Source organism: Nothoprocta perdicaria, unplaced genomic scaffold, assembly GCF_003342845.1.
Source record: "Nothoprocta perdicaria isolate Ctin4 unplaced genomic scaffold, notPer1 scaffold_372, whole genome shotgun sequence".
NCBI lineage: Eukaryota > Metazoa > Chordata > Aves > Tinamiformes > Tinamidae > Nothoprocta > Nothoprocta perdicaria.
In genome coordinates, this window is record NW_020455613.1 from 307667 (window position 1) to 325625 (window position 17959).

The window sequence follows — 17959 nt, forward strand, 5'->3', positions numbered from 1 at the left end:
GCAGCCCCGGCTCGGGCTCGGGCAGCAGCAGCCGCGAGGACTCGGCGGAGCGGAGCCCCGCGCCCGCCGCGCCCCGCGCGAGCATCATGAAGGTGAGAGCGACCCCCGCGCCGCCCCGCTCGGGGACCTCCCCCCTGTCCGGCACAACCGACCCCCGCAGCCGCCCCCTGCGAAGCGGCCCCCGCCCCCAGCTGCGGCCGCCCCCGCGCCGCCCGGTGCGGAGAGGTTACCGGCGCCCCCGGTACCTGCGGGGGGGTTCGGCCCCGCCGAGCCCTGGGCCAGGCCCTGCGGGAAGAGGCCTCCTCCCGGCCCGGTCTCGGCTCCGCTCGGCACCGTCCGTCCTGGCTCCGCCGGCTCTCCGGGAGCAGCCCGGCTCGTGGGGCACTGCCCTCACCTCGGGCATGGGGGGGTCCTGGCCTGGGCGGAGGACGAAGGCTGCTCCATCTGGGTCCCTCCTGCCCGTTGTGGGCACAGCCCGGCCCTGGCTTTGTGTGTCCTAGGCCTGTCCTGTCTTTCCCGGGATCCCCGAGCTGCCCTGTGGTGCCCCCGTACCCACACACTGCTCCCACGGTGCAAACTGCAACGTGGCGTCGGCCCGTCCTGCGCAGGGCACCCGTGGGTGCTGCCCGAGCCGGAGCTCCCGCGCGCTCCCACTTTCCTCTGTGGGCAGGAGCGCACACCGGGGCTCGGCTCGGCCAGCTCCCATGCACGGGGCTGCGGTGCGGCCAGGGAAACGCCGAGGTCTCCCGCTCCGATGGGCCGCAGGGCACGCGGGCTTTCCCAAAGGAGCCCCCACGCCGCGCGGCGCCGGAGTTACTGCTCGCACAATAGGTCTCCATAGCCCAGAGCTGCTCCCCCTGCTCCTGGCAGCCTATTTTAAGCTGCTAGAGCTGCGCCACTATTAATACCAGCGTGTGGGCTGCTCCGTGGGCCAGGCACCTCGCTGCCACCTCCGTGCTGCAGGACGTGGTGGCTGCGCTGCACCCGGGTGCCGCTGGACCCCACACACTCGGTGCACGTGGAGATGCGCCGCGGGTGACCACGGCTGCCATGGCAAGGAGCTTTCCCAGGGATTCCCGTGCTGCTCCCAGGCCTGGCTGAGCACCCGGCATCCCAGGACAGGCGGGTGCCCCCGGAGCTCTGCAGGCTCCGCTGTGACCCAGCCTACCCGGTTGTCCCCCCGCGCTCACTCCGCACCGGGCTGCACGCGGCCCCGCGTGCGTCACTGCGGGATTTGGCCTCACTCGGAGGTCGCGTGGCCCAGGCAGCGCTGGGGGAGAGGAGACGGCCGCAAAGGAGGTCGAGTGGCCCGGCCCAGCTGCCGTCCTCCCATGGCCCCGGCCCGGCTGCCCTGAGCCGTGCAGGGAACTCCGCCGTGCTGGAAGCGGGAGTGGGAAGAGCCCAAGGCTCCGTTATTTTCCAGATTTCCAGCAAGGGCTGTGGGAGTGAATCTGAAAGCATAAATCAGCCGCCTGGGGCCAGGCTGGCCGTGCGGGGGGTTTGGGAGACACTGTGGGGTGCCTGGCAGCCCCATATTCCCGTAGGAGGAGCCGTTCCTGGCTTCCTCCCTGGGAGCGGAGTGATGCCGAGGGCTGAGGCAGTGTGAGCTCCGGGCCTGGCTGCTGCATCATGTGGTGGTGCCAGCGCCAGAGCAGCCTGGTGCCACCTGCCCGTGCTGTGGGTGCCCGGAGCCGCAGCAACTGCCACGGGGAGCCCGCGTGTCCTTGCTGCCCTCCCGGCCAGATCAAACTGGGGCTGCCCAGAGAGGCTGGGGAGGCTCCTGCTCTGGAGGTGTGGATGTGACTGGGTGCCCTGTGCTTGGGGTGTCCCTTGGTTGGACTAGATGATCTCTAGAGGGCCCTTCCAACCCCAACCACTCTGTGATTCTGTGAAATGTGGGGTTCTGCCGGTACCACCGCAGCTGCCCTGGACGCAGCGCCGCGTGTCCTGCCGGGCGCCTTGGCCGCGGCCGCTTTCGGTTCCTCTGTCCCGGCCATCACGAGCTGCTGCGGCGGCGGCGCCGCACGATGTGATGGGAAGGAAGGGCCGCGGTGGCCGGCGGCGCTTCCCGCGCTTGCAGCGCTGCGCTCGGCTTTGCTGCGCGGGCAGCGCTGGCACGGGCAGCCCCTGGCGTGGGATCCTCCTCCGGACGCCGTCCCCGCCTGCACTGCTGACCTGCTCCGCACCTCAGCAGAGCGCCGGGCGCCCGCGCGCCCCGCGGAGCATCCCCGCGGCTGCAGGGCGCGCGGCTGCGGCTGCCTGCGAGCGGCGGCTTCGCTCTTCCTCCCTCCGCGTGGGAACAGCGGGCGCAGGAGCGAGGCAACGTGCGGGCGCTCCCGTCCGGGACCTGGCCACGCCGGGGAGCACCCCAGAGAAGAGTGATGGGGGACAAGTCACTGCCAGGGCTGCTGTGCATGGTGGCAGCCCAGGCGGGCCAGGGCTGGAGCTGGGGTGGCCGGGGTGCGCGTGGCGGCAGCCCTGCCGGGGTGCGGGCAGGCGCGGGGCGGCCGCGCCGGGTGCAGGTGGCCCGGGGCAGCTGGCGGCAGGTCCCGGCAGCCGCTCGCCGCGCGGCCCCCCCGCCCCGCGCTTCCTTTCCGGATGGGTTTCCTGTTTTGTGCTGCGCGCTCGGCGCCGAGCGCCGGGGTGGGGTGCTCGGGCTGGGCGGGGGCTGGCGCGGGGGGGTCCTGCACGGCGAGCTCAGGGTGCCGCGCGCGGGGAGCGCGGTGCTGCGGTGCTGCCCACGGTCCGGCCCGCATCCCCCCCGGGGACGTGTCTGCCGCCGGGGTCCTGCATCCTGCTGCTGCATCCCACAGCTCGGCCTCGTGGGATGCTCCGTGTCCCCTGCCCTCATGACCTGTCCTGCTCCCACATGTCCCCAGCACCCTCAGGTCGTGGTTTCTGGGCCCTTGGGGGTCAATCCAGCCCCGATGGGACAAAAGGCACCCAGCAGGCAGGTGACAGTGATGGGAAAGCGCTTAGGGTGACAGGGCCCCCGCCGCCCCCAACCCAGGCAGCTGGGCAGAGCCACCCGTGCCGCAGCCGCCACCGGATTAGAGGTGACTCACAGAAAGCTTAAAGGAGTGGATTAACCCTCCTCCCTGCTGCCCTGCTTAATGAATTCCATCCCATAATATGCTGCCAGCCCTGCTGTTCCCCCTCGCTCCCCCCGGCGCCATCCCAGCCCTGTCCAACTCCGAGTGGTGGCACGCGGCCCCCTTCCGTCCCTGGGCGGCAGCGCGGGCCGGGCGCGCCGTGGCGCTGGGCACGCCGTGGGAACATGGACATGCCATGGGAACATGGATGTGCCATAGGGCTGGCACACCATGGGGCCGGCACGCTGTGGGGCTGGGCATCATCGGAACATGGACATGCCATGGGGCTGGCACACCATGGGGCTGGGCATGCCGTGGGAACATGGACGTGCCATGGGAACATGGATGTGCCATAGGGCTGGCACACCATGGGGCCGGCACGCTGTAGGGCCGAGCATGCCATAGGAACATGGACATGCCATAGGAACACGGACATGCCATGGGGCCGGCATGCCATGGGGCCAGGCCCGCCATGGGGTCGGGCTGCCGCAGTGTGTCCCTGCCCCGGCATTCCTGCAGAGCGGGCAGGATCCGGCTCAAGGCCGGCAGCAGGAAGGAAGGAGGGAAGGAAGGAAGCAGAGTTAAAATAAGCCGGGCCGGTGAGCGATGGGGGAGGCTGCGTTGGGAGCCGCTCCTGGGGCTGCGGGAGCTGGGCTGGGATGCGCCAGGCATCCCATTTTCCACTGCATGTTCCTGGATGAGGAGCGGGCTATCCTGCATGCCCGGGGCTGGGGCTTTGCATTCCCGCTCAGTAGCAGCCCTCACGGCTCTGCTCTCCTCTCCCTGCCTGGCAGGATGGCTCCCGGCAGCGGCCCGCGCAGAAGAAGAAGACGGTGTCCTTCAGCACCATGCCCAACGACCGCAAGATCAACAGCACGGCCGCCTGCATCTCCTTCATGCTGGAGGGCTGCGAGCTCAAGAAGGTGCGCTCCAACTGCCGCATGTACAGCCGCTTCTTCGTGCTGGACTCCGACATGCGCTCCGTGCGCTGGGAGCCCTCCAAGAAGGACTCGGAGAAGGCCAAGATTGAGATCAAGTCGGTCAAGGAGGTGCGCGTGGGCAAGAAGACCCCCATCCTGCGCAGCAACGGCCTCTCCGATCAGTTCCCGGACGAGTGCGCCTTCTCCATCATCTACGGAGACAACTACGAGTCCCTGGACCTGGTGGCCAGCTCTGCCGACGTGGTGAGCGCCTGGGTGATGGGGCTGCGCTACCTGGTGTCCTACGGGAAGCACACGCCTGAGGCGCCTGGGACTGGCCACCCCAGCCTCCGCACCTCCTGGATCTCCTCCGTCTTCGACCTCGCCGACCTGGAGAAGTCCGGCCTCATCCCCGTGTCCCGGGCTGTGCAGCTCATCAAGGCCCTGAACCCGGGCATGAAGGCGTCCACCATCGAGCTGAAGTTCAAGGAGCTGCAGAAGGCCAACGACCGCGTGGGCATGGAGGTGGCCTGCGACCTCTTTGTGGAGGCCTATTGCGAGCTCTGCACGCGGCCCGAGATCTTCTTCCTGCTGGTGCAGTTCTCCAGCAACAAGGAGTACCTGGCGCTGAAGGACCTGCTGATGTTCCTGGAGGTGGAGCAGGGCATGGAGGGCGTCACGGAGGAGAAGTGCTGGGAGATCGTGAGCAAGTACGAGCCCTCGAAGGAGGGCCGCGAGAAGGGCTACCTGGCCATCGACGGCTTCACGCGCTACCTGCTTTCCTCCGAGTGCTCCATCTTCGACCCGCAGCACCGCACGGTGTGCCAGGACATGGCGCAGCCGCTCTCGCACTACTACATCAGCTCCGCGCACAGCGCCTGCCTGCTCGAGGACAACTTCTGGGGCCGCTCGGACATCAGCGGCTACGTGAGCGCCCTGGGGCTGGGCTGCCGCAGCATCGAGCTGGTGCTGTGGGACGGCGCCGACGGCGAGCCCGTGGTCTACACGGGCCCCTCGGCCGCCTCCGGCGTGCCCTTCCGCACCGTGGTGGGGCTGCTGGAGCAGCACGCGTTCGCCGCCTCCGCCTACCCGCTCATCCTGTGCCTCGTGGTGCGCTGCTCGGCCGCGCAGCAGCGCCTGGCCGCGCGCTGCCTGCGCAAGACGCTGGGCGAGAAGCTCTACGTGGAGCCGCCCGACCCCGCCGAGGCCTTCCTGCCCTCGCCGGAGCGCCTCAAGGGCCGCATCCTCATCAAGGGCAAGAAGCTGCCGCCGGGCTGCGAGGACAGCGAGGGCGACGTGTCGGACGAGGACGAGGGCTGGGGGCCGGCGCGGCGGGCGGGCGGCGAGGAGCGCGAGGGCGGCCCGCGCCGCCTGCGCCTCAGCCGCGAGCTCTCCGAGCTCGTGAGCCTGTGCCAGGCCGTGGCCTTCCGCGGCTTCGAGAGCTCGCGGCGCGCGCAGCGCTACTGGCAGGTGTGCTCCTTCAGCGAGGTGGAGGCCGGGCGGCTGGCCAGCGAGTGCCCCGCGGAGCTCGTGAGCTACAACAAGCGCTTCCTCTCGCGCGTCTACCCCAGCCCCATGCGCATCGACGCCAGCAACATGAACCCGCAGGACTTCTGGAAGTGCGGCTGCCAGATGGTGGCCATGAACTACCAGACGCCAGGGCTCATGATGGACCTCAACGCGGGCTGGTTCCGGCAGAACGGCGCCTGCGGCTACGTCCTCCGGCCCGCCATCATGCGCGAGGAGGTCTCCTACTTCAGTGCCAACGCCAAGGACTCGCTGCCCGGGGTGCCCGCCCAGCTCCTGCACCTCAAGGTCATCAGCGGGCAGAACCTGCCCAAGCCCAAGGGCTCGGGGGCCAAGGGGGAGGTGGTGGAGCCATACGTGTGCGCCGAGATCCACGGCATCCCGGCCGACTGCGCCGAGCACCGCACCAAGACGGCCCTGCAGAGCGGGGACAACCCCGTCTTCGACGAGAGCCTGGAGTTCCAGGTGAACCTGCCGGAGCTGGCCGTGCTGCGCTTCGTGGTGCTGGACGACGACTACATCGGCGACGAGTTCATCGCGCAGTACACGATCCCCTTCGAGTGCCTGCAGCCCGGCTACCGGCACGTGCCGCTGCAGGCGCTGTCCGGGGAGCCACTGCCCCACGCCACCCTCTTCGTGCACGTGGCCATCACGGACCGGCGCGGCGGCGGCAAGGGGCAGCGCCGCGGGCTCTCGGGGCGCCGCGGCCGCCGCGTGCGCGAGTACACCTCCACCAAGGCCACTGGCATCAAGGCCATCGACGAAGTCTTCCGGACGGCCACCCAGCCGCTGCGGGAGGCCACCGACCTGCGGGAGAACGTGCAGGTGCTGGGGGGAGGCGGGATGCGGGATGCGGGATGGGGCGGGCAGAGAGGAGCCGGAGCGCCCGGTCTCTCCCTTGGGACCTGACGCCGCCGTCTCCCCGCAGAACGCGCTGGTGTCCTTCAAGGAGCTCTGTGGCCTGACGCCGGCCGCCAACATGAAGCAGTGCATCCTCACGGTGGCCGCGTGGCTGCTGCACAGCGACAGCGCGCCCAGCGTCACCCTCAACCTGGCCGAGCGCTACCCGCCCATGGAGGCGCAGGGCCCCATCCCCGAGCTGCTGCGCAAGGTCCTGACCGCCTATGAGACGGTAAGAGCCGGTGCCGCCGTCGCGGGCGAGGGTCCGGCCGGGGCTGTAGCGACAGGACCTGCCCTGTAGCCCTGTCTGGATCCCGGTAATAACCACGGGAGCCCTGGGGACGCGGCAGCGCGCGGAGTGGGGCTGGGCGCGCGCCCACCCGGCACCGCGGTGCTGCACGCGGGGACGTGGCTGGCAGCACCCGCTCCCCTCCCGCAGATGATCCAGACGAGCCGCACGCTCATCGAGTCGGCAGACGCCGTGCACGGCAAGCTCATGCAAGCACAGCAGGCAGGTGGGTGCCCGCACGCAGTGCCCGCCGCTCTCCCCAGGACCCCCATGCAGGGACAGCAGCGGGAGGAGCGCGGGGGAGGCAGACGCAGAAGCCGAGAGGAGTCATTAGCTGCCAAACGTGGGGTATAATTAGCAGCAGCAGTAACAGAGCGGGCAGGCGCGCTGGCACACGGCACCCACGCACAGGTGCTGCTGGCAGCCTGCCCTGCCCCACGCGCTGCCGCGTTGCGGCCCCTCTGGTGCATGGGGGCTTGGGGGGCACTGGGAGGGACACGTGGGGAGGGACAAGGGGCTCTGTGCCCCCCAACGCTGCTGGTTCCCGGCGCTGGGAGCAGCCGCTGCGGGGGCGGCTGGGTGACAGCAATGGGGAGCAGCTCGCGGGGAGCCTTGTGGGCTGCGTCATGCGGGGCACCTGGAGCACTGGGGTACAGGGGACCCCGCGCGCGGGGCTGAGCACCGCGCTGCCCCCCAGGCATGGACTTCCACAAGGAGCTGCACCGCATCGAGGCCAAGGAGGGGCTGCGGGGCCGCAAGCTGCAGAAGGCGCTGGAGAGCTTTGCCTGGAACATCACCGTGCTGAAGGTGCGAGCGCCGGGCAGCGCGCGGGGCATGCGGGATGCGGCAGCAGCCGCCGGCACAGGGGTGCAGCAGCGCTGCTGGCTCCGGCTGCTCCCGTGTCCTGCATCCTGCTGCCCCCGCGGGACGCAGCCGGGGTCCCGCCACGCGCGTGGGCGGGTGGGCGGCATCGTGGCGCAGCCCCAGCTGAGCCCTGACGCATTCGCTGCACGGCTGCAGGGCCAAGCCGACCTGCTCAAGCACGCCAAGGCGGAGGCGCTGGACAACCTGTGGCAGATCCACAACGCGGGGCAGGCGTGCGGCATCGGCAGGAACGGCGCTGCGTCGCCCGAGCCCCCCCGCCCGCGTGGGGCCCCGCTGGAGCCCATCCCCGAGGCCGACGGAGGCGGCGACGCGGCCACCTGCTGACGATGGCACCGGGGCCTGCAGCGAGCCCTCCAGCACGGCCCACGTCATCCATGGGGATGCAGGTCCCGGAGCGGGGACAGTGCCATGGCCAAAGGGAACATCCCTGTTCCCATCCCCTGTGAGCTCCAGGTGTCTCCACCTGTGTCCGCCCAAGGAGCGAGCTCCTGGAGGTACCGGTGCCGTTGTGCCCAGGTGCCTGCGGTCGCTGCACCCGCTGTGCTGGAGGAGCCGCCCGTTTCTAGACTCAGGTGCTCGCAAGGCCCCGGGCACCACGTCCAGCCTCTGCCCAGCAGCAGCAATTAGCCTAATGGGGCCCTGATGATGATGGGGCCAGAGATGCCGTCGCCCAGGGCTGGTGGGTGACAGCGGAGCCGCCGTCTGCCTGGCGCTGACCTTCCGGCTGCGGCTCTGCTGGCAATTACGGCCTCATTAGCACCGCGGTCCCGCACTGCCCTGCGCCGTCCCGCACAATGCGGAGCTGCAAATGAGAGGAAAGGCCTGGCCCGTCTCCGAGCTACGGGGAACAAAGCGCACACGTCGCCCGGAGACCGGCCCCTCCGCCACCCGGGTATTTTTGGCAGCTCTATTGTGCAGGGCCCGCCAGGCTGGGGCTGGCGGGGGGCAGCCCCCTATAAAGGCCCGTGGGCACCGGTGGCTCAGAGCACCTCTGCTGCTCGGCTCCGGCGGGTCATGTCCCAGCGCCACTCGGCCACCTGAAGACACCCAGGAAGGATGGAGGCTCCGAGCGCCAAGGTGGGGCCGGGACAAGCAGCTGCTGGTGGCAGGGACGAGGCCCCGACCGTGGCACCAGCTGGAGCAGCCTGGGAGAGCGGGAGGGAAGTGGGGCTGGGGGCGAATGCGGGTGGGAGAGGGGGCTGCAGGGTGCAGGGCGCCTGGTGCTCCAGGGAGGCTCTTGCTGCACCTCCTATAGCCCCCACAGTGCTGGAGGGTGTTGCTGCCCGTGCCAGGGCGGGACGGGTGTGACAGCCAGGACACCCGCAGCTCCATCCTGCTGCAGGAAGGAACCAGGGACTGCAGGGCTGGATGGGGATTGAGGAGCAGGATTGAGCTGCCCTGAGCTGCACCCTGAGCTGCCGCCCCTGTGGGGCAGAGCCCTGTCCCCATGTGGCAGTGGCTCTGTCCCCGTGAGAGCTGGGACATCCTGGCAGAGCAGCCCGGTTAATGCTGCTAACAGCAGCCGTTGCTCCGGCAGCTCCGCGGAGCGTTTTGCCTCCTGCTGCTGCTCTGCTCCCTGGCTGCCGCCCGGCAGAACGTGCCCGAGTGCTGCCGGCAGAAGACCTGCTCCTGCCGCATCTACGACCTGCTGCACGGCATGGGCAACCACGCCGCCGGCATCCTCACGCTGGGCAAGAGGAAGAGCATCCCGCCGGCATTCCAGAGCCGGCTCTACCGCCTGCTGCACGGCTCCGGCAACCACGCCGCCGGCATCCTCACCATGGGCAAGCGCGGGGAGCGGGCCGGCTGCCGCGCCGCAGCGGGTTGCACCCCGGGCACGGATGCACCTCCGACACCGGCCCCGAGCCGCTCCGTCCCAGGCCCTGGGCAGTGCCGGGGGCAAAGCGGGATGCAGGGGACCGTGACGAGCTTTTACTGATGGCTGGGGGGGAGTGGCGTGGAGAGGGGGTCCCGGCGGCGGGATTCACCCTGCGCCTGATGTAAATAGCACTTTTAAATACCTCGTGGTGGCCCCGGCTGAGCCCGCTCAGGGTGTGCGGCCACCGCTGGCCTTTTACAATAAATGATAGCCTGATGGTACCAGCACAGCCTCATCTCTGGGGAGGGGGCTAATGTCTCTGCCCCCCTGCAGCCCACGGTGCTGGAATGCAGATGCTCTGCACGGCCCCGGCTCCCGTCCCTCTGGCCTTAGGGACAAGGGAGGGAACCTTGCGGGCACGGAGTCTTCCCGAGCCACCATGGAGCCCACTTGGCTCCCCAAGGGCCGGTCCCGCCTCGCCGGGACGGGCGGTTCCCGGGACGGGCGGCTCCGGGGCAGGTCCCGGTGCCGAAGCCCCTCCCGCTGGAGGGGCAGGTCTCGGAGCCGGCGGCTCCGGGCGCCGCGGCGGGTGCCGGTGCCGAAGCCCCTGCAGGTACCGAGGCGGTGGGCGGTGGCTCCGGGGCGGGTGCCGGTGCCGAGGCCCCTCCCGGTGCGGCGGCGCGCAGGGCCGGGGCGGGCCGGGGGCGGAGCGCAGCCCCGGGCGCGCCGGGCCGGGATTAGCCCGCGGTGCCGGCGAGGCACCTGCCGCTGGGGCCGGGGGCGGCGGCGGCAGCCCCGGCGGGGCGCGGCGGGACCATGCCGGTGATGAAGGGCCTGCTGGCCCCGCAGAACACCTTCCTGGACACCATCGCCACCCGCTTCGACGGCACACGTAGGTCTGCGCCCCACGAGCGGCGGGGGGATGCCCGGGACCGCAGGCGGGACCGGACGCGGCTCCGTCCTCTCCGTCCCGTCGCCTCTGCCGCGGGACTCGCCAGCACCGGGAGGGCTCAAGAATTGGGGACACCCTTGAGACCCGCCCGGGCTCGGCACCCCGCGCTCCCCCTCCGTGCATCCCGAATGGAGTGGGTAACCTGGGGACATCCGCGCCCCCGGGTGGGCTCGGTACCGCGGGGACCCCTGACCGGCCCTGGGTGCCTGGTGGCTCGGACGCTGCTCCCGGGCCCGGGCTCGGCGCCGTCGGGGCCGCTCAGCACCACGGACAGTTCCCGGTCGGACGGGAGGCCCCGGCGCAGCGGCGGGGGCCGCCGGGGGTCCGGGAGGGTCGGGGAGGGGGCGCAGCGCCCTGGCAGGTACCGCGGGGCGCCGGGGCTCGCGGTGCCCCCCGAAGTGCTGTGGGGCGGGAAGGGGCTCGGGTCCTCCCTAGTGCGGCTCAAACCCCAGCACCACAGGGCAAGAGCAGCTGGTGACACAGTGGTGACACGGGGACCGTCACACTGGCTTCCGTCTGCACCGGCAGCCCTCCGCTTGCACGGATATGGGCACTTCTGCCCCGGCGCCGAGGGGGCTCTGCCCTCCTCTAGGGCCTGGGTAGGGAAGTGCCTCGCTGCTCTGGGATGTGTCCTAGGGAAAGGCGAACACCGAGGGCCGTGTGTTTGAGCCGTGCGTTTGGACTGCACTGCGAGCAGGGCTGTGCGTTGGGCCGCGATGGAGCAGGGCTCTGGTCCTTGCTGACTGTTTTGCAGCCGCTTTCCACAGCTGGAGGTGCCAGAGTGTCCCTGGGAAGCCGTCTCCTCCCTGCTCTATGTGCCAGGGCCAGTGCGGATTAAGGCGCTGGCACGTTGGGGAAGGGATTATGCAGCGGTGCCACGTGCCAGCGGCCAAACCAGCGCTGCCCGGAGCAGGGGCTCCCCGGCCCATCCTGCTGCCCTGGGCATGCTTGGCTGCAGAAGCTGGCAGCGGGTGCTGCCCTTGGGGTTTGCTGTGCACAAGGCAACGCATCTCTGCCACCTGCACCAGCACAGGGATGAGCTGCTCCCAGAGGGACCGGGTGCTCCTGGCTCCCCTCGGCTCCACACCGTGGGTGACAGGGACCTTGTCCCCCTTGGCTGGCCCTGTGGCCCTGGACTGGGGCTTTAGGATGCAGTGGAGCTGCAGAGGAGCTGCCCAGGAAAAGTAGGAAAGGAGCCCTGGGAATCTGCCCAGGGAGCCTGGCAATGAGGGTGACTGAGAGCATCCTGCCTTCAACTGTGCCGAGCAGCCTCCTGGGCACTTTTAAATAGTGTTTGGCTTTGCTGGTTCGCTGTGGTTCTTATCGGCTTTACCCGCCACGGAGAGGGGCTTTAGCTGCAGCGATCCATGGTGCGGGTTAACCCTGGCCCTGCTGCGCAGCAGCTGCCTCTCGGCCCCGCTCGTCCATCTGGGCAGGTTCCTGCACCATGAGCAGCCGCCGGTGCCGCAGCCCCCTTCGCACAGCAGAGCTGCTCCTCAAGACAGCTGGAAAGACTCCTTTGCACTTGTTTCCCCCTTTTTAATATCACCCCCTGGCCAGCACGGTAATCCTGGCTCCCCAGAGCCAAAATCTGGCCTTAGTCACAGCCTTGGGCTATTTTTGCTTCCCAGAGCTAATCCTGAGCTGAGCTGGTGGCGGTGGCCCTGGTGTAGCCCCCCCGCCTGTGGCCGGCATCCCCTTGGCCTCTCCCTCGGCATCCCCTCGGCATGGCATCCCCTCGGCATCCTCTTGGCATCCCCAGGCATCCCCTGGGCAGCCTCTGTGCATCCGTTTGGCACCCCCACCGTGTCCCCTGTGTGTCCCCTGCCTGGTGCCCATCCTCTGCTGCTCGGTCCCGTGTTTCTGGTCCCGCTGTCCACACACGCCAGCTCCTTGGCCTCGTCCCCGTGCGAGGCCATCTGTCCTTGCTGGTGCTTGGTGGCAATTGATGCCAAAGCAGCTGCTCTGGGGCTGGACAGGAGCCCAGGAGTGGCGAGGGCTCCAGCGCCCTTGGAGCCACCTCACTGCGAGGATGCCAGGGCAGGAGGGACCCCAGGGATGCGGGGATTGGATGCCTGCGCTCCTCCTTGGGGGGAAGGCGGGTGCCGTGGGAGAAGGACGGGCACCCCGTGTCCCCGCAGCCCCTGCCCGCGGTGGCAGCCCCGTGTCTGCCTCCAGACAGCAACTTCCTGCTGGCCAACGCGCAGCTCCGCCGCGGCTTCCCCATCGTCTACTGCTCCGACGGCTTCTGCGAGCTCACGGGCTTCGCGCGCACCGAGGTCATGCAGAAGAACTGCAGCTGCCGCTTCCTCTGCGGCGCCGAGACCAGCGAGCCCACCCTGCAGCGCATCGAGAAGGTGCTGGAGGGCAAGCAGGAGTGCCAGGCCGAGGTCTGCTTCTACAAGAAGGGGGGTGAGTGGCATGCGCGGCACTCACCCCGTCCCCGTCCTGCCCAGCTCGCGTTGCCAGTTTGTTCTGCCCCTCAGGAGCGGCCTTCTGGTGCCTGCTGGACATCGTGCCCATCAAGAACGAGAAGGGGGAGGTCGTGCTCTTCCTCTTCTCCTTCAAGGACATCACGGAGAGCCGGGCCAAGAGCCACCCGGGCGACAGGAAGGAGGGTGAGGGCGGCGGGGCCGGGTGGGCGCGCGGGCAGCGCGTCCCGGCGCCGCCGCTCACGGTGCCCGACTCGTCCTGCAGAGAGGCAGCGCGGGCGGCGGGCCGGGAGCGCGTCCCTGCGCGCAGCCCGCCGGCAGGGCCGCTCCGTCCTGCACCGCCTCGGCAGCCGCTTCGCGCGCAAGGACCGCAGCGACATGAAGCTCAACCGGGTGAGGAGCCCGGCGGGAGCCCGAATCGCCTGGGGACAGGGGTCTGTGTCCGGGACCCTCCGTTAAGAGGCTGTTAAGAGCATCAGCAGAGCCTTAGTTAGTCTGCAAAAGCAGGTGTTTTGTGCCCATCTCTAGGCAGTCTCCACGCAGCCCATGTTTGCCCCTGGGAGACATGAATCCAGAGGGAGCTGTGGGCCAGTGGGGTCCCGTGTGGAGACAGATCCGTGTGTTCCTTGGTGTCTGACATCTGGTGCCAACCCTGCCCTCTCCTGCAGAACGTCTTTGAGAACAAGCCATCCATCCCTGAGTACAAAGTGGCCTCGGTGCAGAAGTCCCACTTCATCCTACTCCACTACAGCGTCTTCAAGGCGCTCTGGGACTGGCTGATCCTGCTGGCCACCTTCTACGTGGCCGTCACCGTGCCCTACAACGTCTGCTTCACGGGCACGGAGGAGAGTGCCTCGGCCGCCCGCAGCACCATCGTCAGCGACATCGCCGTCGAGATGCTCTTCATCGTGGGTAGGGAAGCTCTTCCTCCTGAGGAAGAGCAGGGAAGGAGGAGCAGGGAGCGGCGCTGTCGGTGCCAGCATGGCCGGGCACAGCTCGGTGCGGGTGTTGAGCAGGACGGGGCGGCGGTGCTGAGGCCGGTGTGCTCCCCGCACAGATATCGTGCTGAACTTCCGCACCACCTACGTGAGCCAGTCGGGCCAGGTAGTGTACGAGCCCCGCTGCATCTGCCTGCACTACGTGGCCACGTGGTTCTTCGTGGACCTCATCGCCGCGCTGCCCTTCGACCTGCTCTATGTCTTCAACGTCACGGTGGTGAGTGCCATGGGGCGGCCGCTGCCGTGCGCTCTGCAAGGGCTGATCCGAGAGGGGCTCATCCACGGGCAGCTGCAAACCCCGTGTGCCCCTGCGCGCTGCAGCGGCGTCCCAGGAGGGAGCGAGTTCCGAGCCAGGCATTCCCCAGCCCACACATACGCATGCACACGCGTGCATGCGGACACATGCACACACATGCATGCATACTTGTTTGCACGCAGGCACAGGCATGCATGCACAGTTGTGTGCATGCAGGCAGAGGCACACACATACAGAGGCACACACATGCATGCACGGTTGTGTGCATGCAGGCAGAGGCACACACGACACATGCATGCACATGCGTGCACATGCACATACACTTGTGTGCATGCAAGCACACATGCATGCAAACACATCTGGAGCAGGTGGCTCCGGCCGCTGCCTCTGGCAGCCTCACGGGGCCCCGGGTGAGCAGCAGGAGCCACGGGAGCTCTGCAGCCCCGTTTCCATCCTCTGCTAATTGGAGCAGGCGGGAAGGAGCGGGGAGAGCAGCTGTAATTACACTGGTTGGTGGCACCGCCGCAGCGCAGGGAGGATGAAGGCGCTCGGGGGCTGGACCTGCCCCCTGAGCCAGGGCAGCTCCGGTGGTGCCCCAGCTGTGCTGCCGGCCAGGAAAACAAGCGCTGGAGCCGGGGCCACTGCCCATGTGGAGCCAGGAGCGAGCGGTGGGAGAGAGGGGATTTGGGAGCAGCGGAGTCCCTGGCTGCGATGACACCAGCTTGGCATCGCTGTGTGTCCAGACCAGGTTGAGACACGGTGGCTCGAGCTCCTGTCACCTCCAGCTCGTGACACCTGTGATCTTGGCTGGGGCACCAGCCTCTTGTGGAGGTTTCCCCTTGCGAGTTGCTGGGACCAGCTTAGCTCCAGCAAACCCAGGGCCCCATGTGGCTGCTGGCCACCTCCCTCCCAACTCTGCAGCAATTTGGGGCCCTGGTGATGCTGGCACTGCTGTGGATCAGGCACAGCAGGGCCCGGCTGCCCGGACAGGCTGTGTCCCACCCCATCCCGTCCTGGCAGCGGCATCGGTCCCTGCGTGGCCTCACGCTCCTGCCGCTCCGCAGACCTCGCTGGTCCACCTGCTGAAGACGGTGCGGCTGCTGCGGCTGCTGCGGCTGCTGCAGAAGCTGGACCGCTACTCGCAGTACAGCGCCATGGTGCTCACACTGCTCATGTCCATGTTCGCGCTGCTCGCGCACTGGATGGCCTGCGTCTGGTACGTCATCGGCCGCGCCGAGGTGCAGAGCGGCGACCGGCGCACCTGGGAGATCGGTGAGCGGCGCGGGGGCGCGCGGGGCGCCGGGCGGCGCGGGGCGCCCGCCGCTCAGCCCCGCTCTGCTTGGCAGGCTGGCTGCACGAGCTGGGCAAGAGGCTGGAGGCTCCCTACATCAACGGCTCGGCGGGGGGCCCCTCCATCCGCAGCGCCTACATCGCCTCCCTCTACTTCACCCTCAGCAGCCTCACCAGCGTGGGCTTCGGCAACGTGTGCGCCAACACGGACGCCGAGAAGATCTTCTCCATCTGCACCATGCTCATCGGGGGTGAGGCGGCGGCGGGGGGCGGCGGGCGCGGGGCCGGGGGCTCGGCCTGACGCCGCCCTCCCGGCCCCCCCAGCGCTCATGCACGCCGTGGTCTTTGGCAACGTCACGGCCATCATCCAGCGCATGTACTCGCGCCGCTCGCTCTACCACACGCGCATGAAGGACCTCAAGGATTTCATCCGCGTCCACCGCCTCCCACAGCAGCTCAAGCAGCGGATGCTCGAGTACTTCCAGACCACCTGGTCCGTGAACAACGGCATTGACGCCAACGAGGTGGGTAGGAGGGCAAGGTCCATCGCAGAACCTGGGTGATGGAGCACTGCAGTTTCAAGCGTGCAGCTATGTGAGCATGCGGGTAAAAAGGTGCATGCACATGCACTGCTGCTGTGGGAGCAGAGCTGCAAGCAGGGAGGTAGGTGCAATCCCTGTGGGCTCAGGGATATGCATGGTGGCCCTTGGTGCGCGTGGCACCGGGCCATGGGGCTGGCAGTGCCAGGAGCAGCAGGTCCTGTGCGGGGGTCCACTCGCTGCCAGCCCCGCTGCCTCTTTCCCAGCTGCTGCACGACTTCCCCGACGAGCTGCGTGCGGACGTGGCCATGCACCTCAACAAGGACATCCTGCAGCTGCCCGTCTTCGAGACGGCGAGCCGGGGCTGCCTGCGCTCGCTCTCGCTGCACATCAAGACGTCGTTCTGCGCGCCAGGCGAGTACCTGCTGCGCCAGGGCGACGCGCTGCAGGCCGACTACTTTGTGTGCTCCGGCTCGCTGGAGGTGCTGCGGGACAACGTGGTGCTGGCCATCCTGGGTGAGCGGGGCCCCGGGGCGCGCGGGCCGCGGTGGCCGTGACTCGGCGCCCACTGTGAGTGCTCCCTCCTGCAGGCAAAGGGGACCTGATCGGGGCCGACCTGGCGAGCCAGGAGCCGGTGATCAAGACGAGCGCGGACGTGAAGGCACTGACCTACTGCGACCTGCAGTACATCGGGCTGCGGGGGCTCTGCGAGGTGCTGCAGCTCTACCCTGAGTACGCCAGCAAGTTCACGGCCGACATCCACCAGGACCTCACCTTCAACCTGCGGGAGGGCAGTGAGATGGAGGTGGGTGCGTGTCCAGCGCTTCCTCCCCGCACCCGCAGCAGGGCTCGGTGGGAGGTGTTGGGGTCCTGCCCGGCTGGGACATCACAGGGATGCGGCGCTGCACGAGCAGCTCCATGTGCTGCCGCTGCCTGGAGGAGCAGGGAACATCCAGGACCTGAGGGCTCCTTCCTCGAGGGGGCCGCAAGGTCCCAAAGAGCCTCATCTGTGGTCATTGCGCTGGCACCTCACAGGCATCCCCGCTCTCTTCCCAGGGGCTCCTCCGCTTCACGAGGTCCCCACGGTTGGTGCCAGCAGCTCAGGTCAGTGCCCGGCACGGGGCGGTTGGGAGACATGGTGCCCACATGAGGACACCCCGGCCCTGACCCCCTGTTGCCCCCCTGCAGCCGCGTCCCGACAGCGGCGCCGCCCCGGAGAAGCCCCTTCCCTCCATCCTGGAGGACGGCGAGGAGCCCGATGAAGTTTTCCAGCTGTCGCCCCCCGCAAGCGCCCCCCGCAAGCGCCTGCTGCCCAGCCTGAGCAGCCCGGGCCGCCGCGGCTCCCTCAGCAGCCTGCTGGGCGACGAGCTGTGCCAGTTCTCAGCCCTGCGCCGCAACTGCCGCTCGCCCGCGCACTGCCCGCGGGGCCGCAGCCCCTCGCCGCGGGGCCCGCGGGATGCACCGCCCGGGGCCGGGGAGGCTGGGGGCGGCAGGAGGCCCCCCAGGCTGCTCATCCCCGCGCTGCACAGCGACGGCCCCCCGGACCTCAGCCCCAGGTGAGGCCGGGCCCCCCGCGGGCCCGAGGGGCCGCCTGGCCGCGTGCCCGGAGCTTCCCGGTGCCCCCCAGTGCTGCCCGCTCCCCGCACGCGCGGAGGGAGCGCGGCACTGCGGGACCCTTCCCCACGCTGCGCCCTGGGCCCCGTGCAGGATCGTGGACGGCACCGAGGACAGCGGGGGCGCGGCGGAGCCGCCGAGCTCGCGCTGCAGTGAGGCCCCCCCGGTGCCGTCCGGGGGCTGCCCCGCGCCCGGCAGCGCCGGGGGCTCCGCCCCGGGCCCGGTCGCCGAGGAGCTGGAGCGGAGCCTCGGGCGGCTCGGCCAGGAGGTGCGCGGGGAAGGCGGCGAGGCGGTCCGGTCCGGTCCGGGCGCCGCTCAGCGCTCTCCATCCCGTTGCAGATCAGCCGCCTCAACCGGGAGGTCTCGCAGCTCGGCCGGGACCTGCGTCGCCTCCTGGAGCTGCTGCGGAGCCGCGCGATCGCCGCCGCCCCGGGGCCGCCCGAGCC

The 17959-nt window shown here is 69.5% G+C and overlaps 3 protein-coding genes across 3 annotated transcripts in view; all 3 read left to right on the plus strand.

Moving 5' to 3' along the window:
• Positions 1–56: 56 nt before the first annotated feature.
• LOC112951804 (inactive phospholipase C-like protein 2) lies at positions 57–7937 on the plus strand. The gene is made up of 6 exons (XM_026044570.1): positions 57–92; positions 3887–6364; positions 6468–6671; positions 6879–6954; positions 7426–7535; positions 7749–7937. The coding sequence occupies exons 1-6, from the start codon at positions 87–89 to the stop codon at positions 7935–7937; spliced, it is 3063 nt and encodes a 1020-aa protein (XP_025900355.1). The 5' UTR covers positions 57–86.
• A 551-nt stretch (positions 7938–8488) lies between these two features.
• HCRT (hypocretin neuropeptide precursor) lies at positions 8489–9552 on the plus strand. The gene is made up of 2 exons (XM_026044599.1): positions 8489–8690; positions 9151–9552. The coding sequence occupies exons 1-2, from the start codon at positions 8670–8672 to the stop codon at positions 9550–9552; spliced, it is 423 nt and encodes a 140-aa protein (XP_025900384.1). The 5' UTR covers positions 8489–8669.
• A 696-nt stretch (positions 9553–10248) lies between these two features.
• Positions 10249–17959, plus strand: part of KCNH4 (potassium voltage-gated channel subfamily H member 4) — an 11098-nt gene continuing 3387 nt past the window's right edge. The window contains exons 1-15 of the mRNA XM_026044600.1: positions 10249–10324; positions 12563–12796; positions 12871–13002; positions 13082–13209; positions 13485–13728; positions 13874–14031; positions 15135–15342; positions 15417–15611; positions 15685–15884; positions 16166–16415; positions 16490–16704; positions 16956–17003; positions 17088–17455; positions 17607–17781; positions 17853–17933. Coding sequence (XP_025900385.1) covers positions 10249–10324; positions 12563–12796; positions 12871–13002; positions 13082–13209; positions 13485–13728; positions 13874–14031; positions 15135–15342; positions 15417–15611; positions 15685–15884; positions 16166–16415; positions 16490–16704; positions 16956–17003; positions 17088–17455; positions 17607–17781; positions 17853–17933 — 2712 coding nt within the window. The remainder of the gene's footprint in view (positions 10325–12562; positions 12797–12870; positions 13003–13081; positions 13210–13484; positions 13729–13873; positions 14032–15134; positions 15343–15416; positions 15612–15684; positions 15885–16165; positions 16416–16489; positions 16705–16955; positions 17004–17087; positions 17456–17606; positions 17782–17852; positions 17934–17959) is intronic.